The following is a 23,232-nucleotide window of genomic DNA, read 5'->3' on the forward strand; positions in this document are numbered from 1 at the left end:
ATATTAAAATAAGCATGTCAACAAAATCTGCAAAAATATTTTGCCAGAGTTTTATAAAAATGTGAATTGACATTTTTACAATGTTGAGTATTAAAATTCATGAACACAGGATGTCTGTTTACTTAGATCTTTTATTTCTTTCATCTGGATTTTGTAGTTTTTAGCATTCAAGTTCTATAATTGTTTTTTATATTTATACCTCAGTATATCATATATTGAGTGATTTTAAATGGTGTTGCATTTTCAGCTTCCACATGCTCATTGTTAGTGTGTAGAAATACAACTGAGTTTTGTATGTTTATCTTATATGCTGCAACATTACTGAACTTCTGTGAGTTATTACTTCTGTGAGTTTCTTTGCAGATTCCTTGGGATTTTCTATGTGGACCATCATGTTATCTGCAAACAAGGAAGTTTTATTTCTTCCTTTCTGATCTACATGACTTTATTTCTTTTTCTTGCTTTCTTGAACTGGCTGGAACTTGAAAACTATGTTCATGAAGAGGGATGAGAGCAGCCATGCTTGCCTTGTTCTTGATCTTAGAGGGAAAGCCTTCATTCTTTCACCATTAAGTATAATGTTTCTTGTAGGCTTTTTGTAGCTGATCTTTATGAAGTTGAGAGAATACTCTCTAATACTATTTTTGATAGCTTTTATCATGAGTGCATGTTGAATTTTGTCAAATGCTATTTCTGCATCAATTGATATGATCATGTTTTCTGTTTTAGCCTGTTACTATGGTGAATTACATTGACCGATTTCCAAATATTGAGCTAGCCTTGCATTCCTGGAATAAGCCTCTCTTGGTCTTTTTATATATTGCTGAATTCTATTTGCTAATCTTTTGTTAAGGATTTTTACATCAGTATTCATGAGGAGTATTGGTGCATACCTTTTTCCCCCTCCCAGCTTTATTGAGTTAAAATGACAAGTAAAAGTTATATGTTTTTAGGGTATACACTTCGTGGGTTTCTTTATTGTATTGTCTTTATCTGATTTCACTCTCAGGTAATCCTATCTTCATAGAATGAATTGGGAAGTTTTCCCTCTTGTATTTTCTGGAAGAGATTGTTAGAATTGGTGATAATTTTTCTTTAAATATTTGATAGAATTCTCTTGTGAAACCATATGGACCTGAAGATTTCTTTTCTGGAAATTTTTAAATTACTAATTAAAATTTCTTACTAGTTATAGAACTATTCAATCTCCTTCAGATTTGGGGAATTGCTCTAATTTGTGCTTTTTTTTGTTTGTTTTTTGTTTGCTTGTGTTTTTTTGTGGTACGTGGACCTCTCGCTGTTGTGGCCTCTCCCGTTGCGGAGCACAGGCTACTGACGCGCAGGCTCAGCGGCCATGGCTCACGGGCGCAGCCGCTCCGCGGCATGTGGGATCTTCCCGGACCGGGGCACAAACCTGTGTCCCCTGCATCAGCAGGCGGACTCTCAACCACTGCGCCACCAGGGAAGCCCTCTAATTTGTGCTTTTTGAGGAATTAGTTCATTTCATAAGTTGTCAGAAATACTTGTGTAAAATTGTTACTGTCACATTTAAGTTTGCATGATCTGTAGTGATATTCCTTTTTAATTCCTAATATTGCTAAATGGTCTTCCCTGTCTTTTTTTTCTTGTCAGTTTTGCTGGAGATTTTTCAGTTTTATTGAACTTTTCAAGGAAACTGCTTTTTGTTTCATTGATTATTTCCATTGCTTTACTGTTTTTAATTTCATTAATTTCTGCTCTTTATTATTATTATTTTTTGTCTACTTGGTTTAGATTTATTTTGCTCTTATTTCTCTAGGTTCTTGAGAGTGGGAACTTAGACATAGATTCGAAACTTTTCCTTTTTTCTAATGTATTTAGTGCTATAAATTCCCTTTTGGCATTGCTTTAGGAAAAGTTTCAAATCAATGTCTAAGCTCCCACATATTTTGATTTATTGTATTTCCAGTGTCATTCAGTTCAGTGTATTTTTTGAATTCCCTTGTGATGACTTCTTAGGCCCATGGATTAGAAGTGTGTTGCTTAATTCTAAGCATTTGGAGATTTTTTTCCTATTATCTTTCTTTTATTGATTTCTAGTTTGATTCCATTGTGTTTAGAGAACACATTGTATATGATCTGAATTATTTTAAATTTACTGAGGTTTGTTTTTTAGCCCAGGATATCATCTATCTTAGTATATGTTTTATGGCTGCTAGGAAAGAATGCCTGTTTTGTTGTTGTTTAGCAGATTATTCTATAAATGTTGATTAGTTTCTGTTGGCTGATGGTTGTGTTGAGTTCTTCTGTATCCTTACTGATTTGCTAGAGACAGGTGTTGAAATCTACTAGCATCATGGAGTCTCTCTTTTTTTCTTTTCAGTTTTATCTGTTTTTGCTTCATGTATTTTGCGACCTGTTGTTTGGTGCATGCACATTTGGGATTGCTCTGTCTTCTTGGTGGACTGACCTTTTATCTTTACATAATGTCCTTCTCTGTCTCTGGTTATCTGAACTCTTTTTTTAATCTGATATTAATGTAACCTCTTCTGCTTTCTTTTGATTAATGTTTGCATGATATATCTTGTCATTCTTGTTACTTTCAGCTTTTCCATGTCAATATAATTGAAGTAAGTTTCTTGTAGACAGTGTATAGTTTGGTTATGTTTTTTCAGTTCACTGTGTCAATCTGTATATTTTAATTGGTGTTTACATTTTCTGTAATTATTGATATCTCAGGACTTAAGATCTCATTTTATTTTTTGTTGTCTGCTTGATCTCTCTGTTTTTCACCTACTTGGTATTTTTTTTCTTGCCATCCTGTTTTTAATTGAACATTTTTTTAGAATTTCAGTTTGATTTATCTTTATTTTTTAGTGTCCTTTTGTATCACTTCACTTCTTTAGAGGTTGCTATAAGCATTTCATTATATATAAACAATTTACCACAGTCTTTTGCTATTGCATTTTCCCAGTTTGAATGAAGTATAAAGACCTTTTCTTTTTTATTTCCCTCATTTGTAATAAATTTTCCTCTCTCTATATTTAGAACCAAATCAGATTGTGTTATAATTTTTCCTTCAACTGTCAAACATAATTTAGGAAATTATGAGAAGGAAAATATATTGTATTTACCCATAGTTTTACTTTTTGTTGTTTTTTATTCACACTTGATATTCAAATGTTCCTATTTAAAAAAAAATTATTCCTTTTTGTTTAGTAAACTCCCTTTAACCATTCTCTTAGAGTTGATCTTTTAGTGTCAAATTCTTGGCTTTCCTTCATCTAATAAAAGCAGAAATATATTTGGCATGTATAGAATTCTGGGTTGACAGTTTTCTTTAAGCCCTTGAGTAATGTTCTACTTCCTTTTGGCCCCCTGTTTTCTCATGAGAAATCTGCTATCATTGGAATTTTCCCCCTGTAGTTAAAGTGTTGTTGCTCTCTTGTCACGTTCAAGATTTTTTTCTTTTCATTTTTAGTTTTCAGATATTTGGTTATGATCTGCCTTGGTTTTATTTCTTTGGGTTTATCCTTTTCGGTTTTTTCAGCTTCTTGAATCCTTTGTTTTGCCTTTGACCAATTTGGGAAGTTTTTAGACATTATTTTTTTGACTCCTTTTTTAGTCCCATCCTTTTCCTTCTGGGACCCTGATAACATGATTGTTATCACATGTTTTGTTTTTGTCCCACAGGTTTCTGAGTCTCTGATTTTTTTTTTTACACATCTGTTTTCTGTCTGTTTTACAGATTAGATAATTTATATTGCTTTATATTTGAGTTCACTGCCTCTTGTTTCCTCCATTATGCTATTCAGTTTATCCATAGGTTTTAAAATTTTCTTTATTGTACTTTTTAGTAGTAAAATTTGCATTTGATTCTTCTTTTTATCTTCTGTTTCTTTGTTGAGACTTTCTAGTTTTTGGTTTTTTTTCATTTTATTCATAATTGCTTGTTCCATTTTATGATAGCTTCTTTGAAATATTTTTCAGTGAATTTTAACATCTGTATCATCTTGATATTGGTATCTATTTTTTAATTCAAATTGTGATTTTTCTATTTCTTGGTATGAGTGATTTTTTAATACAAACTGAACACTTTCAGTATAATGTTATGACACCCTAGGTCTTATTTAAACCTTCTGTTTTGGGTGGGTTGTTTTGACCTTGCTCTGGCAACAGAAGGGCAAATGACCTCTTGTTGCTAACTGGTGAGGATAGAAGTTCAGGTTCCCTATTTGGCCTTCAACTAACACCTGAGGTTGGGAGAGGCATCTTACTGGGGTGGGGTTATGGCTCCCCATCATACTTCTACTTTTATTACCCTGACCAGAAGACCTGTGATTCATTCCTGCTCCCCACGTGGCCTCCACTAATTCAGTTCTCCTGTTCAGAAATTGAAATATTCTATGAATTTAAATGATGATAGAAAATGTTATTTCTTTCACTGTAGGAGAATGAAAATAAGCTTCTAAGAATTGCATTTGCCAAAAATCATTGTTATTCCCTATGCAAATGCAGATTTGACTTATTTTTAAAATTTGACTTACATTTGTTAGTTTTTCAACTAATTGTGGGCAATAAAATTCAGTGAATTTTTTACTTTCTGGTTAATTAGAGCCCATTAAGACAATGAATGAAATTTAACTAAAATGTCACTACCTATTTAATTTTATCTCTTGTATTATAATTCAGCTAGGTATAGGTTGTCTAAAATTATCAGATTCTTTTTCATAAAGAAAATTTAATTCCTTACTTTTTATATGATTTGAGTTTTTCCACTAAAACTCCTAAATATCAGCCTTTGACTTAAGATGTTGAGGGAATCTTAGGGCAGCTATCTGTCCCTTTCCCTAGCTGTTGTTGTGCTTCACCTTATCATCATTATTATAACCATCATTAGCTGTTTGGGGGGTACTACATAGCTTTATCCCTACTACTAAGTAATTTAGGTTCTTATCCTAAAACTTGAAGAGTAAGTAAGCAGCAGTCACTCAGCCACAGAACTACATTTCTTAAAATGTAATTATCTGTATCAGAATCACCTAGAGAAGTGCTTCCTAAACTTTCATGTGTGTGTGACTCACCTGGGGGTTCTTCATAAAATTCAATTTCTAATTCTGGGATTGGGCCTGAGATTCTGAATTTCTACTAAGCTTCCAGGTAACATCCATGCTGCTGGTCTATGGACTTCATTTTGAAGAGCAAAATATTTGTTAAAATATCAGTCATATGTTCCATCCTAAGTCCAAGGAGTCACAGTTTGCGTGCCTAGAATCTGGGATATGCATTTTAATGAGATATTTATCTATACTAAAAATTTAAAGTTGTCGTTATAATTTAGTAGTTCTTAACTGTGGTTGTGTATCAAAACCTTCCAGAAAGAGTTTTAAAACAGTATTCCTAGATATTACTCCAGAACTATTGAATCGTCATCTCTGGTTTGTATTTTTAATATGCAGAATCATATACCTGATTCTGAGTATAACCAGGTTATAAAGAATGATTATAAATATTATAGAAGGGACTGGAGCCAGAGTCATCATGCCCGGTACTAGAAGTTTCACCTGGAATCCAGACAAAAAATAAGATTAAAATTGAACTATGTTAGAACTTAGTGGGGGGGAAGGTTTCAAAACTGAAATCTTCCACTGAATTTTATACAGCATAATTTTTGTAATTTTAAGCCATTTTCCTTTTTACAGTATATTTTTGGCTTGTGTATTGACAGTGTTTCTCAAAATAGGATTTATGGGCGTAGTCTTGGGGTTGTGAATTATCCACAGTAATTTATAATCAGACTAATGGAAATATTCTGAATGATTTGAATAAACCCTCTTATGCAAAAATACTGCCATACAATTTCAATATGTTGTTATATTTGCATTTATGGTTGTGTTGTTACCAAGTAGTATTATTTTAATTGTTATGGGTTAATAAAAAATCGAAGTGGACTATGCACATGTATTATGTATTCATACCAAATGATTATAAAATTATGTGATGGTATACTATGGAACAGAATTCAGAGGTATTCAAGTAGAGGCAAGTGGTGAAAGAGAGACACAGAGTAAGTATAGACATAAAAGAACCTGTGGAGTCAGAATCATATCCATATTGTGAGATTGTTTTATTTTTGTAAAACAAAATTCATATGTCATGTAAATTAATTGTCATTTGAATTCTAGTTTTATTTGTATTTAATTTGTTTTTTGTTTTATGTATATATGAGTCATAAGTATGAGGAATTTCTTAATTTTATATATAAGTTAAAGAAGTTATAAAAGTAAGTCAAAGTGAGGATCAGCAAAAAATTTTTTAAAGATCTGTATATTATTCAAGCTTGAGAAACATGTATTTTGTTTATTTAATATGCTTATATAAAAAATATATCAAATTACAGAGTCCTTTGGCCCAATTCAAATACTGTACAGTTTTCTACCTTAGCTTTCCTTGATTTCCCTTACTTGAATTAATCCCTCCCTCCTTTGAACTCTTTATAGCAATTAACACATTTTACTTTTATTTTTCTTACTTGTCAACTTGTCTATCTCTCCCGTTAGATGCTATATTTTTTTAAGGAAAAAGATTAGGTATGTTGTAATCAAGGACAGTACTTTTTATAAAGAATTATTCAGTGAAGCTTGAATAAATGGATGAATGGAAGGAAGACTGACAATGTGTTAGATGATTTACTACGAAAGAATGAGTGAATATGGATATAGGAACAATATTATTTTTCCAAGGCCCACATATAATAGAAAATCCTTCATCTTGCAGGTGGTGGTGGTAGAAATACATTATAAATGAAAGTGTAGCTATTAAATACAGTAAATTAAGTTCTATAAGGATATTGATTAGTCACTTATGGTTATCAAACACACAGCACAAGTTTAATCGTGCCCTCTCCTTCACCTATGTCAATCATCTTAAGTAAATCACATTACTTTTTTTTTTAATTTTAAGAGTTAATTTGAGCAAAAATCAATTTGAATTGGGCAGTGCCAACAGAGGTGGTTAAGAGTGCTCCACATATAGCTAGGGGCAAGACTTTTATAGATAAGACATGAAAGCAAAGCAAAGGATTATGGGATTGGCTATAGCTTAAGTAGTTGCTTTATTTAGGAAAGCATAGCTGGCTTTTTGCGAGTGGTTGTCCTTAGGTTTCAGTTTCTTTTTTTCCCTTGCAGTTTTATTGCGATAAAATGGACATACGGCACTGTATAACTTTAAGGTATACAGCATAATGACTTGACTTACATACATCATGAAGTGATTATGACAATAAGAAGAGTGAACATCCATAATTTCGTATAGATACTAAATAAAAGAAAAAGTATAATTGACCTACAACCCAATGTTAGTTCCAGGTGCACAACATAGTGATTTGATATTTCTATATATAATGAGCACCACAATAAGTTTAGGTATCATCTGTCACCATACAGAGATATTACATTGTTGACTGTATTTACCATGCTATATATTGCATCCCTATGACTCATTTGTTTTGTAACTAGAAGTTTGTACCTCTTAATTTTCTTCACCTATTTCACTCATCCTCCCATCTTCCTCCCCTCTGGCAACCACCTGTTTGTTCTCTGTATCTATAACTCTGTTTCTGTTTTGTTATGTTCATTTGTTTTGTTTTTTAGATACCACATATAAGTGAAATCATATAATAGTTGTATTTCTGTCTGACTTATTTCACTTAGCAAAAGTCCATCCATGTTGTCACAAATGGCAAGATTTCATCCATTTTGTAGCTGAGTAATATTCCATTGTACATGTATATACCACATGTTCTTTATCCATTCATCTACTGATGGGCACTTACATTGCTCCTGTATCTTGGCTATTGTCAGTAATGCTGCAGTGAACATAGGGGTGCATATATCTTTTCAAATTAGTGTTTTTATTGTTTTATTGTTCTACTTTTCAAACTGGGTTCAGATTAATTCTGGGAATCTCTTACTTGTTTAACCATGACCCATCAGTTGGACTTTGGACATAAGATGAAACCCTTTTGTCATAAAGGGTCTAGTTTCTTATCAATAAGAATGAGGAATACAGTAGTGTTGGTCCAAGGAATATTTATATTTCTGTTTGGATCTTCATATATTCCACTGTTCTTGTACTTACGGTAAAGTCTGTCTATATTGGAATTTTGTTGCTTGCTTCAGGTCTCATTACTGAAACCTGGCAGTTCTTAGACTTTTCTTCTTAACCTTATAAATGACCATGTAATATTTAAGTTTGCTCTTTTTCTACCTGAACTCCTGTATTTGTGTCTACTTTAGTGGGATTGGTGTTTTTTCTACTCTCCCAGTATTCAGAAAGGGTGATCATAGATCCTTTTTAAAATGAGCTTCCTCTTTCTACATGGATTGAATTGAAAATTGATTGTTCATTGCCTAGAAACATGACTATCAAGTTATTTTCTGTGGAACATTATTGAGTATCTCTTGGCAACAGCAATTCTAGACTTTAGGTTTTAATCAAAATTGTCCAATGTCATATATGTTATACTTTAATTAGATTGTCAATTGACTCTGTAAATGTGTATGTAATAACAAGGCTTCTAGTTTTTTGGATTGTAGTGTGCAAGGTGCCTTCAACAGAATACTTTTGAATAAAGTTTGGTGTAGAGAAAGTCAATGAACCAGATTGAAAATATAAATTTGACATACTTCATGTTCACTCTTATATAAATAAAGAGGTACAAGATGGAATCCTTTTTGGAATTTACCATTCATTTTCCTTTTTTTTTTCCATAGTTGTGTGTCTGCTTGGTGTCAGAATTCTGTTTTGCTCTGCTAACAATTTACCAGCTCCTTTTCTAAATAAATTCTAGGAAATATTATGATTTAATAACAAGTTCGGATAAGGAATAACTGTGAACTTATCCCCCCATGTCTTTTTAAGAGTGGTTAAGGAGCCTAAGTAGGCCCAACTAGAAAAAGTGATGAGGCTGTGGATAGAAGACTCTGATGAATCCCCAAATTTCATATATAGGAGTCATGGTTGCTTTGGCTATGGAACAGTTTCCCAGAATTGGTCAGAAAGCCCATTGTGAAGATGAAGGCAGAACAAAAGAATAAGGGAATAGTATAATGGATCTTTGACCTTATAAGTTTTCGTTATACTACTTAGATGCCAAACATCAGAATAAAAAGTACATAATTCATCACCTCATGTAGATAAAGCTACAGACTCTCTGACCTCTGAAATTTATGTTTCAAATATACCTAATTTTTATTTCAAGTGAAAAAAAGCAAACAGTGTAGCGTTGTAGAAATATGGCAGTTTTTCAACCAAACAGGAATGGATTTGAATCCCAGTTTTGCCACTTATTAGCTGTCAGTCCTAGGCAAGTAAAAGCAAATATTCTTGTGAAACAGAAGTGCTATTTTCAGTTAGAAATAATATAAATCAATGCCCATGTTAGATACTTAATAGTGGTTGTTTTATCATTATTATTTTTAATGACATTACTATTGTTATTTATCCTATAAACTCTAATAACTAAGGGCTACTGAGTATATGGTAAATTTTATTGTTTATATAGGTATCGCTATGTTATAAGCATAAGGAAAATATAATGCTGACCAGATATAAAATTTAGATATTTTAATTGTAATTTTCTTTCTTTCAGAATTACTTACTGTCATCTACCTTTCCAGAGTAAATGGCTCTATGTTGGAACAGAAAGAGGAAATACACATATTGTAAATATTGAATCTTTCATTCTTTCTGGATATGTTATCATGTGGAACAAAGCAATTGAACTGTAAGTTTGAACTTGAATACCACTTTATTTGGATTAAATATATCTTATGGTTATGCAGTATATATATCAAATTGCAGAGTTATTTGAAACATCAATGGCTAATTTATGATGAATTTGAGTGAAAAGTTCATCTAAAATAATTTAAAACTCTAAAGGCTTTTAAAAATATTGTAGTATTAACATATGCTAATTTTAGACTTTCCAAATACTGTAAATAATTAAGGGTTATTATGTATACAAAATTTGATGATAAAATATTAAAGCTTATTCTAAAACTTATACATGAAAATCGTCTCATTTCTTTATAGTCAACCTTAGTATAGCCACTTCCAGTGGGAGTGGCAAGTGGATTATGACCACATTTAGCTTTATGTAAAAATAATCATGATCAGTTCACATATTTTTAAATGCTGGTAGCTTATTCTTCACTTGCCTCATTAACATATTGTTCTGAGTTCCAAGAAGAATCAGTTCATCAGTATCTTTCATGTTGTGATGTATACAGCTCTTTGGGTATGTGGCTGATGGCAATTACCACTTTCATTCGGCACTGATATTTACGTTTCTACACATGTGAAATGTGAAATCCCTCAAATGTGAAACTTCATGGAATTCCAAGCCATCTTTTGTAGCATATACAGAGACAATTTTCCTGGTCAATGTGTTAATTGGAAAAACAATTTTTCTTTAATAAATGTTTGTGCTCTGTACATATTAGGTCCTTAATAAGGTACGTTTGACTTGAGGTTGGCTCATTCTCTCTCTTACGTATATATACATTCTAAATTGCATAATTATTTTTCTCTAAAACTTTGATTAAAACAGCCTATTTTCATGAAACTTGACTGTGATCTTTAAAATAAATTTACTATTCCCAATGTTTCAATGTACATGTATATTACTTGATAGGGAAGGTTGTTACTAGTTATATTCTTATTAAAATATTCCTCTCATATTATGTCCTAATGAGTTTTTTTAATTAATGATAATTCTTCCTCATTAGATTAAGAACTGCTCCAGGGCAGAATCCTTTGTTCATTGCTCTTTTTTTCTTCATATTTGGCTTATTTTGGTGCTTTCCACAGAGTGGCTACTAAATAACTAATGACAGTGAAAATTAGTATGATAAATAGATACAAATGCTGTTGACTTACAGCTTTCATTTATAATTATAATTGGTATGAGCTATTTTGCTCATATATATTTTAATATTCTATGTGTATATTTTTAAAAACACTTGTCCGGTAGACAATTATGTGTCTCCCAAAAAGTTATCTATTTTTTCAGCTATTTGGGAAAGACTTTACCCCCTATAATCTTAGTTCTATAAAAGCACTAAATAGGGCTGAACTTAATATTTGTTTTCATAATATTGTTTTGGGATATTGATAAAGTAAACTTGAGAGATCAAATATAGAGATTTTATATAAATTTAATATTAGTACAGATAGTAATAGGTGTATTGTTTGTGGTCAGTTCAATGCTGATAAAGTAATTAAGAAGAGTTTTTTATCTAAACAGATCAAATATTTCACCACACTTGCAATGTTGTTTCTATGTTCATTTACTTAACAAATCCTTTTCATAGTTCAGATTAATACTACCTGAACTATGACTTACACCCTATATGTATTTACATAGTCCATACTTTATGATTTCAGAACTAGTGAAGATTTTAAAATGTATATTATAAAGGAGGGTAAAATTAGGAGAAATTAAAGAAATAAAATAAGGCATTTTATTTTGTCATAATATTTTCTTATGCATGTGATTCTGAATAGAATCTCACATTTATATAAATCCGGTGTTTTATAGAGTTGTACGTGCCTCTGAAAATGACTTTGAAATATCCTCAAGAAATCATTAGTAGCCACCTTATCTCCTGACTGTTTCTTGCTTTATTTACACCAGATTTCCAAAAGTCTTTTCCATGAAATTATAGTCCCACTGTGACAGATATAATTTTAAATGCTAACTTCCAGTCTCCCTGAGCAGTCAGTCTTTTAATTGCTCTCTACCTCTTGAGATACATTAGAAAATGCATGCCACTTATATGTGTTAAGGGTATGGGATAATAATAAAATATGTATTTAATTAAGAAGAATCATTTTATAATTAGAAATTTAAACAAATTTTAACAGTACATGTTTTAAGTGTGAGAAATGCAGAATTATCTTTGAGCTATATGAGATTATTTCTATTTTAAGTTCTTACTTGAAATACTTTTCATTCAATGTTTGTTATTTTTTTAGCTTGTTTGTGTTTTTAGTGAAGTCTCCTAATTGTAATTGTAGGCAGTTCCCATAATTATAAATAGTTTGTGTTCTCATAATGTGTATATTGGTTATTTGGAAACTGGAAGCCATTTTTGTGATGTTTGTAGAAACGGTAATGTTTGTAGAATACCTTATAAAATAGTAGTATAGAACAAAACTGACATTAAAAAGTTTTATATGGGAAAATATGTTCCAGGTTATAGCACAGAAATAGCTGTTTCTGAAGGACAGCCCTAGCTTTAAAAGAAAAAAAATAACCAGTTTTTTCTACATGTGATTAAAAATTTGAGCATGAAATTTAGAACTAAATCATAGATGTAAGGCATACAGTCTTCAAATATATTTATTGAGCACTATGATATGCTAGCTCCTGGAAACAAGTATAAACTGAGAAGACATAGTTTCTCTCCTCTCGGGATTCCAGTGTAATAAAGGTGAGATTAACTAAAAAGGCAATTACAATATATTCGAAATATAAAGTGAAAATTCTATAAGAAGGATACCTAATATAGACATGAAGTCTCAGAGAAGTATCTGTGAAGGAAGTTACATCCATGAGATCTGAAGGATGAGTTTCAGTTAGGTAAGTGGAGAATTGGAGGAGAGGGCTTCCAGGAAGAGGGAACAGAAGTTTTAAAGGATAGAATGTGAGAGTTTTTGTTCCATGCACAGAAATTTTAAGTAGTTTAGTTGGTTGGAAAGGCTGGGGGAAAGGATGGCAAGAGATAAGGTTGAGAAGATAATAAAAATATATAGTATGAAAGGCTTGTAAGCCAGTTTGAGCATTTAGACTTTATCTAAGGTCAGGAGCTAGATTTTGAAGAGTTTTAAGCAAAGAATTGACTTGACCAAATTTGCATTTAGGAAGTCCACTCTGTATGCAGGTATGGAGAAATCATTGAAAAGAGAAAAGACTGTATTCTTGGTAAAAATTAGGGTGGATTTAGGAGTGAAGATAAGCTGACATATTAAATAAATAGAAGATAGAAGAGGCAAATACTTGGGTATTGTGGGAAGATGTAAGAATAATATATTAAGAATTAAGAGTGACCCAAAGCGTTTGACCTGAGTAACTGTGTTGATAAGGGTGCCATTTAGTGAAAGAATGCAGGAGGCGGAGTAGGTTGGGAGTAAAATAATGAATTCAATTTTAGGTAGGTTGAGTTGTATGTGTTTTTAAGTTATTCAAATGGAATTGGTATGGGAGAATGGTAGGATGTAGGATATATGGATCTGAACCTAATGAGATCAGAATTTACATGGTCATTGAAATTATAAGAATATTTGAGATTGTGCATGAAAAGTATATATAAATGAGGTAGCAAACTTGTAGACAGTGAACCAATTCTGACTCACAGATATGTTTTGTTTGCCCATCAGAGTATTTAAATATATTCTGAATTATTAGTTTCCAATATTTAAGAACTGGTAGAGTAGAGATAAAAATTTGGATTTCCAGCTTTTCATGAAAAAATTCCTGATGAAACAATCCCAGTCCAGTATTCTTGCATGGAAGTCAGTAATCAACAGGAACTAACAACTTTCCTTTTGTAGGTGGGTAATGTGCTATCCAGTTTGGCACAGTTCTTATTCAGCCTGTTGAACTCATTTGCAGTACCTGCCGGGCTCCTGTGGGCTCTTGAATTCATGACCATATATAATATGGGAACACATTGCAGTTTAGGACAGAATACAAAGGAATACCAGTATTTAAGATAAGGGAAGAGAAAGTCCACAAAGAAAACTATCGAGAAGCCATTCTGGTGAATGGGAGGGAGAGAAATAAATAGGGATATTAGAAAAATTGTTTAGATGACTATCCCATGAAGTTAATTTCATTGATAATTCTATCTAAAGTAATTTTTATGGGATTTATAGAATCCAGAGTACACAGTTGCTTTTTAAAGTCAATTTCTAATGGCCGTAAATTTTGCAAGTAATGCTTGGTAGTTTTTGGAAATTTAATATTAGGGAAAAAGTCAGAAAAAATATCAAAATGTTAACAGTCATATCTAGGCAGTGAAATAATATGAGAGATTTTTCCTCTTAACTTTTGTTATCTTCTGAGTTTCAGGGTTTTTTTTTTTTTTTACAATTAAAAAGAAGTCTCTTCTATAGTCTGAAAAAGTTATTACAAATAACTGAAGATTAATTGTAAATTTTTTTCCTGAACTTGAGTGTTTTATAGAGTCATAAGCTAAATGGAAGAGTCTTTCATATGGTCTAACTAGTGTTTCTCAACGTGTATTTCAGTGATTCCCTCAATAGGGGATCAATGAAAAAGGATTCTATGGACCAAAATTTTGGAAAATATTGAAGATTTGCAATGGTGATTTGCATATTATGGCTCTAAGAAGTTCTGTAAAAGAACTTTAATATTATTAAATAAAAATATTTAATTTTAATTCAAGGTTTCCCAAACTTTTTTTTTTTTGATATGGGACAGTCTTTATGTGAAACACCTTATATATATTCACTAGTTTATCATGGTGTACACTTTGGGTATTTGTTGTTCCAATCAAACCCAAAAGACAGATAGGGTTTTTGGTTTGTTGGATACTATTAGTTACCAAAAGATAATTGAAAAACACTGTCTTTTATCAGAGGCATTTATACTGTAATAAAGCACTGCATTTATATGTGAATAATGTATTACATATAAACATAAAAGAACTGCAAAAAACCCTGTAAACGTTTTATGAAGGCTTTTCTTCCTGCACATATCCTAGAATGCAAATAGTAACTCTAATTATTCCAATGATTTACAACAATCATAATACATACTATTTATTGACTACTATGTTTTGGCATTATGTTAGATGCTATATGTATATTTTAACCCTCACAGTTATTCAGTAGGTACACTGCTATCATCTCCATTTTTAAGTGAGAAAATTTAGGATAAAGCCACTAACAAAATATCTAAAAAAGATGTATTTTTCTGAGTTACTCTGGTGAGTCAGTATCTAGGGAACCTGGAGTTACTTAATTTGTCACTTTTGTCTGAGTCCAAAGAATTTCTAAAATTTAAATCTTCATTATTTTTTTGTGCAGAATATTTGATGATTTTCATGTGTGCTTAAGAAATAAATTATAACTATGTCAATATACTTATACTAGGGTTAATCTGGCACAATTAGGTCGTTGAAGAAAGGATTTGGAAAAAAGAGCAATAATAAATCTATGTCATATCTGTTCATGTTATATTTAACCATGACATATTCATACTCAATGGTGACATCAGTTAAAGTAGGAAATATAAAAGAAACATGCCAGATATTAGAATAGAATAAATTTAAAGTCAGATTAACAGAGCAAAGATCCCTTTAACAATACGCTCTTACACTATTATTGATTACCCTAGTTAACCAGATAAATGAGACAGAACCAGTGAACTAGGTTTCCCTAGTTGCTCAGTTTTCTGTAAGATGGCTATCACTAGAAAGGGTCTATTTGTAAATAAAAGGAGCCACTGTACTTTCCTTTAGGAGCAAAATCAGAGATTTCATGTCAAAGGAAATTTTAAATTTGGTATGTAATTTGCAGTTTGGTTGAAACAGGTTTGCAGCATTAGCCTTGTGGCTGTATAAGTAAAACTTCATTGTCAAATTTTCAGAGAACCAGATCTGGCAACAAACATATAAGCATATAAGATAATAAAGAATCCCATTGTTATGTGGATCTATGTCCTTAAACCTGATTTTTAAAAATAGACCTACTTTAATAGAGTTAGTAGGAGAAAAAAAAGTAGTCTTAAAGAAAAACAACCAAAGACTCAAATCAGTCTAAGCTAAACTCCAGAATATTGGGAGTGTATTCCAGTATAATCTTAATTTCTTTGTTTCAGTCTCTAACGGTAAGGTGTTTTAATGTTTTTTTAATTACTCTTTTGAATTGATTTAACAGATCCACAAAGACTCATCCAGGTCCAGTTGTACATTTAAGTGATAGCCCAAGAGATGAAGGGAAAGTGAGTATTACAATACCACTATTCTTGAATTTATTTTCCTTATTATTGAATAAAGGTGTTTCTTACTATTATTTTATACCTAACATCTAGCACAGTGCATTCAGTGTAATCTAAAATTAAAATATGTTGAATGAATGAATGAGTAAATAAATGAATGAACATATTATTTACACTAATAATGGTCCCAAATTGAGTCTTTAGTTTCACCTAAAGTTGATATTTAATTCTAGAATTTTGAGGAAGGCATGTAACACATAGAACAACTTTAATTTTCAAATATTCAATGCCTGAAGTTAAAAATATTGTCAATATCATTAATCATTGGCCCCTGATAGTCAGTAATGGTAATGATAAACAACCAATATTAAATAATCATAAATTAGCTAATCTTAATTTTATAAATAGGTAATAATATAGAAAATGTTCTAAGATTACAGAAATAATCCTTATTAATTTTGATTATTCATAATTTTCCTTTAATTATTAGAAACAAAGTTGATAATGTGAAAATCTCTAGAGTGTCACTTTCATTATAAATATTATCTCTTCAAGTATATAATTTTTGCTAAGTACTATATAAAACACCTAAATAAATTATTTAGTATAGGTTTGGTTCTTTATTTTTAAATGATAGAAACTGAATTAGCCTAATAAATACTGAACCTGAAAGACAAGTCCCCTGATGGTGAGAGAAAGAACATTGAATTTCTTTAAACTGATTTATAAGTACAGTGTAATTCCAATCAGATGTCATTAGAATTTACTTTTTTAATTGAAGTATAGTTGATTTACATTATTATATTACTTTCAGGTGTACAACATAGTGATTAAGTATGTTTACAGATTATACTCCATTCAAAGTTATTGAAAGATAATGGCTCTAATTCCCTGTGCTGTACAATATATCCCTGTTGCTTATCTATTTTATACATAGCAGTTTGTTTCTCTTAATCCCATACCCCTAACTTGTCCCTCTGCCCTTCCTGCTCCCATCTGGTAATCACTAGTTTATTCTCTATATCTGTGCATCTGTTTCTGTTTTGCTATACACACTCATTTGTATTATTTTTTAGATTCCAAATATAAGTGATATATATTTTTGTGTTTGAATAATTTCACTAAGCATAATATTCTCTAGGTCCATCCATGTTGCTGAAAATGGCAGGATTTCATTCCTTTCTATGGCTGAATAATATTTCATTGTGCATATGTGTATATATACCACATCATTTTTATCTGTTCATCTGTTCATGGGCACTTGGGTTGCTTCCATATCTTAGCTATTTTAAATAACGCTGCTATGAAGATTAGGGTACATGTATTTTTTTGAGTTCGTGTTTTCATTTTCTTAAGAGATATACCCAGGAGTGGAATTGCTGGATCATATGGTTGTTCTATTTTTAGTTTTTTGAGAAACCTCCTTACTGTTTTCCATAGTGGCTACACCAATTTACATTCCCACCAACAATGTACAAGAGTTCCATTTTTTCCATATCCTCTCCAACATTTGTTATTTATGGACTTTTTTTTTAATAGCTTTAAAAAAAATAATTATTTATTTATTTTTGGCTGCTTTGGGTCTTCATTGCTGCACGTGGGCTTTCTCTAGTCGCAGTGAACAGGGGCTACTCTTGATTGCGGTGCATGGGCTTCTCATTGTGGTGACTTCTCTTGTTGCGGGGCACAGGCTCTAGGCGATGGACTTCAGTAGTTGTGGCTCATGGGCTCAGTTGTGGCTCACGGGCTCTAGAGCCCAGGCTCAGTAGTTGTGGCACACGGGCTTAGTTGCTCTGCTGCATGTAGGATCTTCCTGGACCAGGGTTCGAACCCGCATCCCCTGCATTGGCAGGCAGATTCTTAACCACTGTGCCACCAGAGAAGCCCTATTTATGGACTTTTTTTTTTTTTTTTTTGTGGTACACGGGCCTCTCACTGTTGTGGCCTCTCCTGTTGCGGAGCACAGGCTCCAGACACGCAGGCCCAGTGGCTATGGCTCATGGGCCTAGCCGCTCCACGGCATGTGGGATCTTCCCGGACCTGGGCATGAACCCGTGTCCCCTGCATCGGCAGGCGGACTCTCAACCACTGTGCCACCAGGGAAGCCCTTTTTATGGACTTTTTGATGACAGCCATTCTCACAGGTATGAGGTGATATCTCATTGTGGTTTTGATTTGCATTTCTCTGATAATTAGTAATGTCGATCATAATTAGCAATGTCATGTGCCTGTTGGCCATCTGTAAGTCTTCTTTGGAAAAATGTCTATTCAGGTCTTCTACCCATTTTTTAATCACATTGTTTGTTTTTAAATATTGAGTTGTATGAGCTGTTTATATATTTTGAATATCAGCCTCTTGTCTGCCATATCATTTACAAATAATTTTTCCCATACTATAGGTTGTCTTTTCATTTTGTCAGTGGTTTCCTTAGCTGTTCAAAAACTTTTAAATTTAATTAGGCCCCATTTGTTTATTTTTGCTTTGTTTCTTTTGCCTTAGGAGGCAGATCCAAAAAATATTGCTACAATTTATGTCAAGAGTGTTCTGCCTATGTTTTCTTCCAGGAGTTTTATGGTTTCAGGACTTATATTTAGGTCTTTAATCCATTTTGAGTTTATTTTTGTATATGCTGTGAGGAAATGTTCTGATCTCACTGTTCTACATGTAGCTCTCCAGTTTTCCCAGAACCACTTGTTGAAGAGACTGTCTTTTCTCCATTTTATATTTTTACCTTCTTTGCCATAGATTAATTGACCATAGGTACAAGGGTTTACTTCCGGAATCTCTGTTCTTTTTCATTGATGTATGTGTCTTGTTTTGTGACAGTACCATACTTTTTCATTACTGTAACATTGTAGTACAGTCTGAAGTCTTGGAGCATGATAACCTCCAGTTTTGTTCTTTTTTCTCAAGATTGCTTTGGCAATTTAGCATCTTTTGTGATTCTATATGAATTTTAGGATATTCTAGTTCTGTGAAAAATGTCTTGGGTATTTTGATAGGGATTGCATTAAATCTGTATATTGCTTTGGGTGTATAGACATTTTAACATAATTAATTTTTCCAATTCAAGAGCACAGGATATGTTTCTTCGTATCGTTCTCAGTTTCCTTTATCAATGTTTTAAATTTTTCAGAGTGTAGATATTTTATCTCCTTGATTGTTTATTTCTAGGTATTCTTTTTGATGAGATTTTAAATCGGATTGTGTTTTTACTTTCTCTTTCTGATAGTTCATTGTTAGTGTATAGAAAAGCAATAGATTTCTTTATATTAATCTTGTATCCTGCAATTTTGTTAAATTTGTTTATTTTAACAGTTTTGGGGTGGAGACTCTAGGATTTTCTATATAAAGTATCATGTCATCTGCAAATAGTGACAGTTACTATTTCTTCCATTCCAATTTGAATTCCTTTTAATTCTTTTTCTTGTCTGATTCCTGTGGCTAGGACTTCTAATACTGTGTTAAATAGAAATGGCAAGAGTGGGTATCCTTGTCTTATTCCTGAATTTATAGGAAAGGCTTTCAGCTTCTCACTGTTGAGTATGATGTTAGCTGTGGGTTTGTTATAAAGAGCCTTTATTATGTTGAGGATAGATCAAAAGCTAAGCCAGAAAACAAGTCTCAGCAAATTTAAGAGGATGGAAGTTATACCGAACAGTTTTTCAAACCCCAGCAGTATGAAAGTAGAAATCAATTACAAAGAGAAAAATGGGAAAAGAACAAACATGGAGACTTAACAACATGCTACCAAAATACCAATGGGTCAATGAGTAAATCAGAAAATACCTTGAGACAAATGAAAATGGAAACACCACACTCCAAAATCAGTGGAATACAACAAAAGCAGTTCTAAGAGGGAAGTTTTTAGTGATACAGGCTTTCATAAAGAAACAAGAAAAATCTCAAACAATCTAACCTATCACCTAAAGGAATTATAAAAAGAGAAAGAAACAAAGTCCAAAGTTAGTAGAAGGAAAGAAATAATAAAGATCAGAGAGGAAATACATAAAATAGGGATTAAAAAACAATAGAAAAGATCAGTGAAACCAAGAGCTGTTTTTTTGTAAAGATAAACAAAATTGATAATCCTTTAGCCAGGCTCACCAAGAAGAAAAGAGAGATGACCCAAATAAACAAAATAAGAAATTAGAGAGGAGAAATAACAACCAGTACTGCAGAGACACAAAAAAATCATGAGAGAATACTACATACAGAATAATAAGATAATACAACAGTTATATGCCAACAAATTGGACGACCTAGATGAAATGGACAAATTTCTAGAAACATACAACCTACCAGGACTGGATCAAGAAGAAACATAATTTGAACGGACCAATCACTAGGAGTGAAGTTGCATTTGTAATTAAAAAAAAAGAAACCTCGCAGCAAAAATGTCTAGGATTGGACAGCTTCATAGGAAAATTCTGACAAACATATAAAGAACTTACACCTATCATTCCCAAACTATTGCAAAAAAAATCGAAGAGGACAGAACACTCCAAAAATCATTCTACTAGTCTAGCACTACCCTGATACCAAAAACCATAAAAAGACATTACAAAAAAAAGAAAATTACAGGCCAATATCTCTGATGGATATTCATGTAAAAATCCTCAACAAAATATTAGGAAACGGAATCCAACAGTGTGCAAAAAAGATGCACTATGATCAAATGGGATTTATTCCAGGAATGCAAGGATGGTTCAACATTTGCAAATCAATTGATGTGATACACAACATTAACAAAAGGAAAAATAAAAATCACATGATCATCTCAATAGATGCAGAAAAAAGAATTTGGCAAAATTCAACATCCTTTCATGAAAAAAACTCTCATCAAAGTGGGTATAGAGAATTTACTTACATTTTTAAAGAATTTACAAGCTGATTTTAAAATTCATAAGAAAAATGAAATGTTTAAGAATAGGCAAAACATTTTTTCAGAATGAATAACATTGTGATATTGGTACAGGGGAATATAAGAAGACCAATAGATCTAAACAGATATTCCAGAAATGGTTCAGGTGTTTGGGAGAATTTTGTATATTTTGAGAAGATGTTTCAGGGTATGATAAACTATTGAATAAATGGCTTTGGCCAATTAGTATCCATTTTGGAAAAAATATAAGACCTCTACCTTATACCATTCACAGAAGTAAATTCCAGATAGAGAAAATACACAGATATTCAAATAGCAACTCAGAGAGTTTTAGAAGAAACCATAAGAAACAGGTTGTTACTGTGGAGTAGGGACCTCCTTAGGAAAGCTTTAAGGAATATGCCATAAGATAAGAGACAGGCAACAAAATGGGAGACAGTGTTTTCTAGATATATAGCAGGCAAATAATGAATATGCAAAATATATAAAGATCTTTTGCTAAATCCTCATCTTTCATAATAGGAAATCATAATAGGAAATCATAATAGGAAATCAATAATCAATGTCTAATTAATAAATCAAGAAATGGCATTATAAATATAATTAGAAATATGAAACTAAGTCTACTAGAAAAGATGATTTTAAGAGTTGAAGGTGTGGTTGCCTCTTACCTCTGAAGATAAGGGTTTGGCAGTGAGGAGGAACCAGCCTCATTACTAATCACTAGGGAAATGAAGTATGCCCCTTGTCCCCCATTAGACTGGCAAAATATTAAAAATTGAAAATATTAATGATATCAGGTAATGGAAAAGGCATTGAAAAATGGGCATCTAGATGCAGCAATCATGGGTATACATACCAGTATGGGCAATTCGTTATCAACATTTAAAACATGTTGATAGATAGAAAATCCATTTCAGATATCTATCCTATTTATATGACCAAAGGTCGAAATACTGAAAACAGCCTAAAGATCTATTAATAGAAAATTGAATAAATGAATGGTGATGTATACATACTGTGGAAGGCAGTGATGATAAGGAAAGTTCTTCAAGGCACATTTTTAAAAGAAAAGATGCAGAACACTAAGTGTAGTATAAAACCACTTGAATAATGAATTTGTGTTTTTACTTATATATTCAAATACTCAAGGAAAAAAGCCTAAAAGGAAATGTATGAATCTGGGGAGGATACTAGTGATTAGAATTGTGGAAAATGGTCAAAGTTATTCTTATTTTACTTGTGTTGTTCAAATTTTTATGAAAGAATATAATGTGTGTTAATTATGTAATTAAAAATTAAAAGGAATGCAAAATAAATTAGTATTACAGGCAGAAGACTGTGTTTGAATTGTGGCTCCACTGCTTATTAGCATATAACCTTAAATAAATCACTTGACTTTCTGTTGACTAGTTTTTCCATCCGTAGCATTTTGTCACATACAAATTCTTGATTTGAATATACTCAGCCTTTTCAGTCTTTTTATTTCACTCCTGCATTTCATTTGCTACCCAGTACATCTTTCCCTTCCTGAGGGAAAATATAATTCTATTTTTTTCTATCAGTTTTAAGGCTTTCCATTTCACAATTCGATTTTAATCTATGTGTAATTTATTTTATGTTGGTTTGAAATAAGGGTATACTTTCATTTTTACATATGAATAATTCATTTATTGAATACTCAGTTCAGTTTCCACTGATAGTTTCTGGCCTTACATTTAGGTCTTTAATCCATTTTGAGCTTATTTTTGTGTATGGTGTTAGGGAGTGATCTAATCTCATACTTTTACATGTACCTGTCCAGTTTTTCCAGCACCATTTATTGAAGAGGCTGTCCTTTCTCCACTGTACATTCCTGCCACCTTTATCAAAGATAAGGTGTCCATATGTGCGTGGGTTTATCTCTGGGCTTTCTATCCTGTTCCATTGATCTATCTTTCTGTTTTTGTGCCAGTACCATACTGTCTTGATTACTGTAGCTTTGTAGTATAGTCTGAAGTCAGGGAGCCTGATTCCTTCAGCTCCTTTTTTCGTTCTCAAGATTGCTTTGGCTATTCGGGGTCTTTTGTGTTTCCATACAAATTGCGAAATTTTTTGTTCTAGTTCTGTGAAAAATGCCAGTGGTAGTTTGATAGGGATTGCATTGAATCTGTAGGTTGCTTTGGGTAGTAGAGTCATTTTCACAATGTTATTCTTCCCATCCAGGAACATGGTATATCTCTCCATCTATTTGTATCATCTTTAATAATCTTTCATCCGTGTCTTGTAATTTTATGTATACAGGTCTTTCGTCTCCTTAGGTAGGTTTATTCCTAATATTTTATTCTTTTTGTTGCA

General features: G+C 32.1%; 1 protein-coding gene across 2 annotated transcripts in view; it reads left to right on the top strand.

Annotated features, from left to right (window-relative positions):
* Nucleotides 1-23,232, top strand: part of STXBP5L (syntaxin binding protein 5L) — a 378,355-nt gene that overhangs the window by 114,756 nt on the left and 240,367 nt on the right. For both annotated transcript variants that reach the window (XM_024769286.1, XM_024769287.1), the window contains exons 5-6: nucleotides 9,632-9,766; nucleotides 15,949-16,012. In XM_024769286.1, the coding sequence (XP_024625054.1) occupies nucleotides 9,632-9,766; nucleotides 15,949-16,012 (199 nt within the window). The remainder of the gene's footprint in view (nucleotides 1-9,631; nucleotides 9,767-15,948; nucleotides 16,013-23,232) is intronic.

Source organism: Neophocaena asiaeorientalis, unplaced genomic scaffold, assembly GCF_003031525.2.
Source record: "Neophocaena asiaeorientalis asiaeorientalis breed wild unplaced genomic scaffold, Neophocaena_asiaeorientalis_V1.1 scaffold671, whole genome shotgun sequence".
Classification (NCBI taxonomy): domain Eukaryota; kingdom Metazoa; phylum Chordata; class Mammalia; order Artiodactyla; family Phocoenidae; genus Neophocaena; species Neophocaena asiaeorientalis.